Genomic DNA, 10,959 nt, shown 5'->3' with positions numbered 1-10,959 from the left:
GCCTACCTCTATATTTATATATTTATAGGTACTCTTTTAATCTAGTGTTTTAACTTAATCTTAAGATTTTTTATCAGTGAATTATTTGTATATCAAGATATAGTTTTTCTGAAGTCATATTATTTCATTTTATATTTTAAAAAAAATAAACTTATAACTTGAATGATTCATTATTTATCTTAAGATTAATACAGAAAATTGAACTAAAATCGAATTTATCAAAAACAATATACTGTAAATGTCTCTATTTTGTTTCACTTCTATCTCACATTTAAAGAAATAAATGTAATACGAAAAAAATATGTCTACAGTAATACAGTAGTTACTAAGTATTCAACATTTTTAATCGACGATGATGTACAATTTTCAAAGTAGTAATTTTGACAACTAGAAAATAATAAGTTGACTAACAAATACAACAATAAAAAGCCCGCAACATTTAAAATAAAATTATATAATACTTTGATTAAACCACTTAGCTTAGGCTCTAAAATAACAAGGCTCAATCTAAAATAAAATTTGAATAAAATGATAAAACATTAACATTTTTTTTAAATTAAGTAAAAATATTCTATGTTTTTTCACATAATTTCACGAAAAACAAAATAATTGGTAAACATTTCAATATTGCAGTAGGGTTAAGAATTAAGTTAAGAGTAAAACAAAAATTATAATAATAAAAAAATAAAACATTTTTTTTTCAATGATTTGAGCATAATAAAAAAATTAAATAACATTTTTGTAGTTAATGTAGGTACATCAATTATTATTTAAATCTATAATATTGTAAAATGAATAACAAAAATATATAGTACATATTGTATGATGTGAGTTTAGATATTTTTCTCCTGTATTTAATTCATTGTGGTAAATAATATGTGCCTATAGAATTCAATATATTTGTGTCTATTTATAATTCAATTTAATGATCTTATCGGTATCTGAATAATCAAATAAAACAAACACAATATCTTAATTCAGGCCAATAATACATAATATAATATATATATATATATTTATTCCAATTTAAAAAAATTGTTTTGTTTTCAATATTATAAATTAACAATATACACATTCTATAGTTATACTTCGTTATATATAAACAAATATTCAATCAAATTACATCACAGTTCATAATATAAATATTTTACATAACAATACCCAATTGTCTACATTTTAATATTATAATATAATATAAATTACCTATATATATTATATTATGTATATGATTTTACTAAATAAGCGTTTAACAACTTAAACTTACACAAGTCTAATCTATAAGTTGAAATTTCTACAATATGTATTTACATTCAAATAATTTGTTTAAAATAATATACACTGAAAATAGTTTTCATTACCTACCGCTACTTTAAACAAATACACATTTGCACCAATGTTTAAGCAATAAGACAAAATAAGATATTATAATATAGGTAGTACTTAAAAAAATATCACATTAAATTCATCTTATAAAATAGTTGAAGTAAAAACAATGAGATATTTCATTAATAATTTGTGGATGTTTTGCGTTATTTGTTTGATAGAAATTGGATAATATACCTATGCATTATGCAGTCATTGCTATAATCGAAATAATAAATATAACTCGTGAGTATCATTGCTTATAAAATTATCAAAAAAATATAATTAACGAAACATTTACATTTATAATTTGTATATGAATGTTTTAAATATAATAGTAATATTAATCTAAACCAAATGAAAATAAAATCTAATTAAAAGTAAAATGTGGATAATTATATGTTAATATAGCGTATATCGTATTAAAAAATAGACTCTGATAAAAAAAAAGAGACTATGTTAACATATTACTATGAAACTTTATTTTCTATAACATATATTTGTATAAAACGTATTTATGACTATTTATTTCTTTATAACCCACAAGTCTTTTTTTAATTTCCCTAATACAATTAATACAAGTACTAATAATATGGTGTACAAAACCGTCAATGAAGTTCCTGAAATGATTGATGGATGATCCAATGTCCACCCTTTTAATGCTATATCGTTCAATGCATTTCCTACTAGCCTTATAGGAAGTAGTTTTGATACTTTCCTTAATAACTGGGGCTGCCCTTCCAAAGGCCATACTGCACCTAAGAATGTTATTCAATATACTTTTATTATTTATCGCTATAAAAATAATACATATAGATATCAATAGTATCAATAGTATCATAATTTATAAATACGCACTACACGTTATTAATTTACTTAAGAACTTGCATCGGTACTTAGATTTCTAATATCATAAATTGTACCTATATTTTATGTTTATAATTTATATACTATATGATGACTATTGATATGTTATATTAGAATGTCAGATATGAATTTAGTTAGCAATGACCAATTGGTATACATAGTATCGTATCAGAATTTCTTCGTATAATATTTAATTTATGTTATTGAATTATGTTGAATAAATAATTAACAATAATAGTCTAATTTATTTTAGTTTTTTTTTTTACCTGATAACAAGAACTGAGTTAAAGATGTTCCGGTTATAATGTACACACCGCCTAATTTTGTGGTTGTTATAACAGCAGTAAATAATCCTAGAACAAAAATATTATAATTTGTTATATTATTTGTGTTGTAGTTAACTATAATATATTATAAAAACATAACATGTACTTATCATTAAGTACTTACCAAATAAGAAACCTATCCATCCCAATAGTATTAATAATACCATATAGACAAACAGCCCACTCGAAATTTGTATTGGATTCAAAAATAAAGCATATGAAATAAAACAGGAGGAACTCGTTTGTAACAAAAGTAACAGTGTTGCGATACAAAACATAGAAATTAACAATTCTAGTATTTTGACACCTGAAACAAATACAACACTATAGTTTATATTTAAATAAATAAATATATATAATATATATGCATATATATATATACTTAATTGTTAGTGTAAAATAATCCAAAATGTTCAAATACCTGCATACATCGATCGGCTAAGGAGTCCGTCCATTTTTTCCGACATCATTACGCTTACCGCAAATACACTTGGGAAATAAAATGCTAACCTAAAAATAAAAATAAAAAATCATTCATTAATCCGCATTTCATATAGTATTTTTTTTTATTACAAAGTATAAAATAAACGATAAGTTACACGTATATAATTAATAAATTCATTAAATCTTTATTCATATCCACAACCCAATTATTAATTAATATACCTACTCATAAACTTTAACGTAAAATTACGAGTATAGTGTTTTATTTACTAATGAGCGAATTGTACAATGTACATTGTACATTGTACAAAAATTGTATTAGAACATAAATTAAGTGCAATATATTTTTTAACAATAGTCATAGTCACCCTATATGGCCTATTTTATAGAACATATAACTATAATTGTTTGAATTGTACCTATGTGTTCAAAATATGTCTTATTAATTATTAATATAATTATCAACTTGATATTTTGTTATTTAAAATAATGGTTATTATTAAGTAAGTATAAAATAAAATAATTACATGGCTATAAAAAGAGCAATGACACCATTGCCAAATGACTTAACTTCTTTTCCAAATAAAGTATTGAATTCCTAAAAACAACAAAAAGTAATTCACTTTATTAAATACAAAACCATTATTTCGCGAGTACACGTAACAATATCATTTTCTTTATAAAATTAAAAAAAAAAAAAACATTGTTTGGTCTATAAAAAACTGTAATATTTGTTAAATATAATTATTTTAAGCAATAGATAAGTACAAATAATAATAATAACTGTATAATATACGTATTTGTTATTACTTACTCTTATTTTAATTCATATCAGATATAGCTTGTAACTTAAAAATAACACAAACACAACACGAAATAGTTTGAGTAGGCATGTATAAATGATTAGTATAATAACATAGGAGTAATTTACCTAATATTTAATCAACATAGCGGTAGTAGTGTCCAAAATATGATAAGAATGGTTTGTTCATATAAACGCAATAAATTTACGTGTGCCTATTAATTTAAAAACACATATTTTCATTCATCTTACCAAGGGTACACTGATTGATGTTGGATTATTAGAGCAACTATTTAATGCTTCCTTTATTATATAATCTATTGATTGTAACACATCTACCGTAATTTGATTTTTAAATAAAATATCTGAAATTATTTATACATTATAATGAAACAAAACAATTATGTTTTAAAATCTTAACTCCTGAATATTTTAACTATGCCTACTTACTTTCGTTTGTTAAGTGAGCAAAAAGTCTAGATTCTAAATCAAAATATTCACGGTCATTAATATATTTTGTAAGACCACTAGTAAAGTTTTCAGGAAAATATAGAAATCCAATATATTCTGTATGATCAATGCTAGCTTCAGCAGCTTCACGATCTTGTACTTCGATCTGTAATATCAAACAATGAATTAGAAATAAAATCGGTTGGAAAAATGACCCACATCTGTTACTCAATACTTTATAACCCTGAATTTCTTCTACTCACTAATTTGTAATCATGTGATGAGAAATAGTTCATAATAATACAGCTCATTTTTTGATTGCTATTTTCGTCAAAAATACATGTATTAACATTTGAATATTGACAATCTAAAATATTAATCTCATCGTTTTTATACGCTATTTGCATATCTTTAAATGACACTCCAATCCCAAAACAAAAATTAAATGTTTGCATTATAGGTAATAAGATCAAGGTAAATAACAACCTATATTATACAAAATTAATTAGTAAACACTATCATATTGTTAGAATATAGTATCAAAGTTATACTTACAAATAATCTCGAGAGCATACGCGATAATTTTTTTTTATCAAAGCTTTAATTCTATACACGTCGAAGTTGTTTCCCATTTCCATTATTTTTTTTGGTTGATTTTTTTCTTCTACTTGAATATTGCTGTTTTCGACTTTCTAAACAGACAAATGTATGGAAATAACCGGTACAACTATACGAGGCAGTCTTATAATTAATTGTACCTCGAAAGAAATTATCAATAATTAAACTAGAAATACACGTCCATAGAAAATAAATATATTATAAAATAGTATAAAACTATTGTCATATGGCTAATGTTTGTTAACTTTTTACTAATTGTTCGAGCTTTATTGTATTTTGAGACATATAAACATATTGTATAAATCAAACTTTTTATGGAATGATTTGAAACTTGAATGGTTTTGAAAAGTAACATTTCCTGCAGGTTCTTACGTAACGCAATATATTAATAGTGTAAAATATCGTTGTAATTAATCCTGACCCAAGTGTACAAAGATATGTATAATTCAGTATCTTTTACAGACAGTGTAGTACCTATATAGAATGTCTGTCCTTCGTTTCAATGCTCAGCGATCATTAGAACATTCAGAACGATAGTGAAGTATGCATTTCATGGAGCATTGATATAACTATATGCGAAATTGTTTCTATACTAATATATGAATGACTTTGTTAACAATGGTGAAAATTACAGTGTTTATATTTGATTATACGAGTACATTGTTGTTTAATCATATCAGTAAATATATAGAAGAAATTACAAAATGAAAAAGTCTCTATTACAGTGATTTAAATTGTATGATTAGAAAATAAAGATGTTTGGATAGAACTAGCTGAGCTTTATAAGTCCTAGAAATTTTATAAATAAGTTATATTATTTGTCTATCTTAAGCATCTAGTTATATTAGAGCTCAATATACATTGTATTAATAGAATTGAGGATATTTAATTATTATTTAATTTATTTAATTATTATTATTATTTATACAATATTGGATACTAACGAAATTTTTAATCAGTGATGAACGTTTTCAAATTATACGTATGTGATGATAATACATTATCTCTCCTCAAAAAATACAATATTAAGGTACTCGTACATGAATGTATTTATCTACTGCCTTACAACTACGCCACGCGCATACATAAATAATCTAGTTATATTTAAATATGTCAAGGTACAATACTTGAATTATTCTTCCTTGATTACAGCAAAGCGTTAAAAAAGCTGCTTCCAATGTATCTGTACCATATTTGACAAGGATATCTTGAGGTGGTCCTTCTTCGATTATTAATCCATTTCTCATCAAGCCGACCTAAACACAAATTGTATTTAAATTCGTCATAAAAACCATAGTATAACCATATATATTTCAGTAAAAAAATAGGGTCTTTATTAATTAATTGATTTTACTATTTTCCCATTGTCAGAAAAAATATTTTAGAAGTCGGTGTGTTGCATTTTGAGTTACAATAACTTAAAAATTGTATACTTTTAAAAATAAAAATTAATTTATAGAAGTAGGAAAATGTTCTTAACACATATATGAATTATGTTACATTTCATAAGTATTTTATACATATTAGTGATCCATTAAAACATATTGAAGTATCATCTAATCATGAATAAATAATTAAGAACCCATTTCATTCATAAATATATTCAATATGTTATACGGTAAAGTATATTGACTTACGCAATCCGATTTATTTGCTTCTTCAATGTAATGAGTAGTTATTATGATTGTTTTTTTATGTTCTTTGACCATTTTGGTAAACTCAGCCCAAATTCTACATTATTTTTTATATCATTAAAAATGTAATTAAGCTTAATTTTAATATTTATATTACCCTTCTCTCAGTAAAGGATCAATTCCAACTGTCGGTTCGTCCAAAATCATAATTTTTGGGTCATGTAATAAGCTAATAGCAAAAGATACTCTTCTACTCTGGCCACCACTAAATTAAATAAAAAAAATATGAACATTAAAAATTATTATTTTAAAATTGTGATTATTATTTACCATTAATAATAATAATTTTTACTACACGACCTAAATAATACTAATATTAAAGTAGTGTTAATAACTTAATGCAATTAATGTAATTATTTGATATAAGTATTTAAAATCAAAATTTCCTGGGTACCTACATGGTTATATCAAATTCTAAACCAGTCGATGATGATTAGCAATATAATATAAATTACACCCAATCATTTTTATCCAGTACAATAATGATTTAATTTATGAAGACAATTATTTTAATTTTAACTTTTTAATATAATAATATAATTTTAATCTTTAAAGTATTTGACTATTGATTTTACTTTCAAATTAGTTAAGTACTTCTTAGATTTATACATATATAATATATATTTCTAATAAATTTTATGTATTCTTACATAGAAAAATTATTTAGAAAATTAAATATTTTAAAAACATTTTATATTACAAACATTACAAAACATTTTATGTATTTATTAATATCAATAAATGTATAAAAGCTGAATGGAAAAATAATCACTATACGAACAAATATTTTAATATTAATTTACAGAGAACAAATTAAATTTTATGATATTATACTATATAGTCTGCATAGTTTTTTTTCCAATCGAAGAAATTTTACCTTATTTCATTGAGGTAACTATTAAAATTTGGTAACTGTAGGAATACATTAAGCTCATCTATTTTGTCCTTAATATGTTCCTTACTCATTCTATAAAGTGATCCATAATATTCAAGAGTTTCTTTTATGGTCAGTGTGACTTCCAGACATAAATCCTTCAAAAGATAAAAGTATTAATTAATCAGTTGAATATTAAAATAATTTTTAGTATTATTTACTTGAGGCATATATCCAACGTCTTCTAAACTTTCTACTTGTAAATCAATACATCCAGAATCCAATGGCAGTGCTCCCAAAATACATTGAAGAAGTGTCGATTTACCACAGCCACTTGGTCCTAAAAGACCATAGCTGTAAAAATAAAAAATGGTAATGTAAAATATTATATTTTTGTGGCTTATGAAAATTCTGAAGTAGTGTATGGACGAATTATATTATTGTCTATTGAAAACCAACTACGATTATGAAAAAATATAAAATATTTCTGTGACATATTGTAAATTGTAATATTTAATTATATTGATCGTATAAAATCAATGTGAAAATTAGTGAAATACTATGCACTTACATATGTTTATTTAATATTGAATTATCCGAATCCCGGAAAAAAAATCCAAGAAAAAGATTTTTTTTTCGTGTACCAAATTATCCATGTAAATAATACATAACAATTTTTTTTAGATTTCTATTTTTATTTATTATTGTTTCAGCATCAATTAAAATGAATATTTTTGTTAAACAGCGAGTCATTGCGATTTATGGTGATCTATGGCGTATCGTAAAATATCTCTTTTAAGATTTTTAATATTTAAAAAACTAAACGTAGTATTGAAGTTCTAATACTTGTATTGTCTTAAACATATAAAGCCATACATTTATAACTAAAATAAGTTTCAAAAATACAATTTTTAGATTGATAAATCGTTATGTGAAGCGAGGAACTTTTACGTGTATAAGATAGGCAATTACGATGAGCTATGTCTAATGACGTCACTCGGCTATTTTGAATGTTTCGATATCTCTTAAAATAATATTTTTTACATTAGATTCTCACTTGATAATTTCATATAGCCATAGATACAATCATTTAACATTTAAAAAAAAATTTAAGACATTTTTTTTGTGTTGCACTCTCTTTAAAGTAAACCATTTTAATGCAAGGTCACATTTATCATATTCATCATTATATTTCATGAGTGGTAAAAATCTTAAATATTATAAATTATTTTTATCAATAACTGTAAATACAAAAAAATGTTACATAACAATCACTACAGTTAACCTTCAAGGCTTCAATTTATTGATTTCGAGTTACCACGTTAAATTATCCAATAGATAAGAAAAAATGTATAGAGAAAGTTGTAAAAAAACATTATACATTCAACAAAGGTACGTTCCTTATTTCATTTAGTACATACCTTATAATTTAACTACCTAATAATTTATAATAATATATTATAGTAGATATATTTAAGTGTTAGGAATACGATATAAGCAACAGACAACAGTCCATAGTACCTACGTAAATCATCTGCATATTTTGAATTTAATATTGTAATATCGTATTATTGCTGTATAATTTAGTAAACCTGTTGTTTTATTTAAATTTTTCTGCTCCCGATAAAATGTATGTTACAAAATTAATTTTGTTTGTTATTACTTTTTTTTATTGAGTTGATATTAAAAACGAATACTTATATTATTATTAGCCCTCTGAATTTTTTTAAAAAACATTTAAATTAAATTATTATTTAAAAAGATCCATTAGCATTTATTGTGGAAACATACTGCCAATACAAATATTTAAGACTTAGATAAAAATAATAAAATATCTATTTATGATCGCCTTAATAATATTTCGGCTAATAATTTAATAGCAGAGATAACACGTTGTAAGTAATTAGTTATAAAAATTTTAATTTTGTATCTGCAGTGTTTAAGACAAAAGCTTACATTTATAACCAAAATTTATATCTTAAAATACACTAAATTAAAAAAAAGTATTGTTTTTTATTGGAGTAAATTATCTATATAGGTATATCCATTGTTAGATAATAATTAAAATCATTTTAACGAGTAAATAGCCACAAGCCGGGACCTGGGAATCCAATTTTGTTTATTTGAAGACAATCATTAAAATAATAGGTACATATTTACACAGTTTTGACAATATTATAGTATTCTCGGAAACATATTTGTAATATATTTATTTAATAAACAAGAATATAAGATAAGAAATACATCGATTTGACTAAAAAAAAATTAAATACCAAAAACATTATTTAAATCACATAATAACTAAATCTTTACCTATTAATGAATGAGTAAACAAAAATTCTAATGTCATATGTTTATAATACTGAGTATTTATAGTCATCATATTAGCAATAATATTTTAATTTTTAATTTTAAACATTATTATAAAGTCGATCTATTTTTAAATTTAAAAAAAAAAATCGTTTTGATTAATATAAAAATGAAATAACTTACATTGAACCAGATTTCACAGCCATGTTTAAACCGTTAAATATATTATTTTGTCCATACTGCTTAAAGGCATTTGTCACTTTTATGTCGTATTTAATTTCTCCTTCATTTATATTTTGTTCCATTTTATTTTTTATTTTATTGACACTAATACCTAATAAAAATAAAATTATTGTTTATGGCTAACTAAAATTCGTCAACATTTTCACTAGACAACAACCCTAAATTTAAATAACGAATAACGATTTAAGAATCATACACTGAATAGTAACTATGAACTATTAAAAAAAAAAAACGATATTTGAATTACGAACAGTTCAAATATTAACTAACTGCTTTAGCATAAGTAAACACATGTTTAAGAATACGTAGCACACATTAAAAAAGTAGAAAGAGTATATTTGTTTAATCGTGATTTGAGCGACGGTGTCTGGAGTAGGTTTCTTGGTGTCCTTGATTGCTTACCTATAGATTCATTGTAATGGAAAATGAGTGGGGGTTGGGAATAAAGATTTTTTTATACTTTTCCTAGGACCCAAATATTTATGGTATAAGACCCGTTGTGCTCAATTAATTTGTACTTAGTAAAATTCACATATTAGCTTATTAGCTAATCACTTCGCGATGTTTCTATCTATATTAAGTACAAATTTGAACCATAAAAATATCATAACATTAACCAATTAACTAAAGGAAATATACCTTTTATAAATACCATGTATAATACCCAATTTAAACTTGTTACAGATATAAATATTTTTTTTTTATTCAATAAAAATTTTTTAAAAAGAATTTTCATTTTTTTAAATTAGCTTTTTATTATTTTTGACCTAAATTTAAGATGATCGCGACCCCTGGGTTGAGAAACTCTGCTTTAGATAACACTTGTTAATTAATTATATTTTAAATATCTAGTCAGTTATTTGGTTTTTATTTTTGACAAATTCCAATCATAGTTTTATTAACTACAGTTATTTATACTACAAAAAACAGTTGAAATAATATATAACCAATGATAGTATTATAATTACA

General features: G+C 23.4%; 1 protein-coding gene across 1 annotated transcript; it reads right to left on the bottom strand.

The window, feature by feature from the left end:
- Nucleotides 1–1,821: 1,821 nt before the first annotated feature.
- On the bottom strand, nt 1,822–10,305 carry LOC114132270 (ABC transporter G family member 23-like). The gene is made up of 15 exons (XM_027997679.2): nt 9,931–10,305; nt 7,659–7,791; nt 7,441–7,595; nt 6,661–6,768; nt 6,507–6,600; nt 5,997–6,125; nt 4,807–4,943; nt 4,515–4,737; nt 4,252–4,417; nt 4,054–4,166; nt 3,527–3,597; nt 2,977–3,065; nt 2,680–2,862; nt 2,496–2,582; nt 1,822–2,120 (listed from the first exon to the last, which is right to left on the bottom strand). Exons 1-15 carry the CDS (start codon nt 10,050–10,052, stop codon nt 1,888–1,890), a joined length of 2,043 nt encoding a protein of 680 aa, XP_027853480.2. The 5' UTR covers nt 10,053–10,305; the 3' UTR covers nt 1,822–1,887.
- Nucleotides 10,306–10,959: the final 654 nt, after the last annotated feature.

The sequence above is a fragment of the Aphis gossypii genome, chromosome 1 (genome assembly GCF_020184175.1).
Source record: "Aphis gossypii isolate Hap1 chromosome 1, ASM2018417v2, whole genome shotgun sequence".
NCBI classification, from domain to species: Eukaryota; Metazoa; Arthropoda; class Insecta; order Hemiptera; family Aphididae; genus Aphis; species Aphis gossypii.
Note: the sequence above shows the minus strand (reverse complement) of the source record. Positions and strands in the feature narration are given on the sequence as shown.

What these genes read in the sequence shown, in the direction of transcription:
- LOC114132270 (XM_027997679.2), bottom strand. Translation starts at nt 10,052, where the DNA reads ATGGAACAAAATATAAATGAAGGAGAAATTAAATACGACATAAAAGTG. An exon ending in GATCCTTTACTGAGAGAAGG is followed by an intron (nt 6,601 to 6,660) that starts GTAATATAAATA and finishes AAAATAATGTAG; the next exon opens with AATTTGGGCTGAGTTTACCA. An exon ending in ATTGCTCTTTTTATAGCCAT is followed by an intron (nt 3,066 to 3,526) that starts GTAATTATTTTA and finishes TTTTATTTTTAG; the next exon opens with GTTAGCATTTTATTTCCCAA.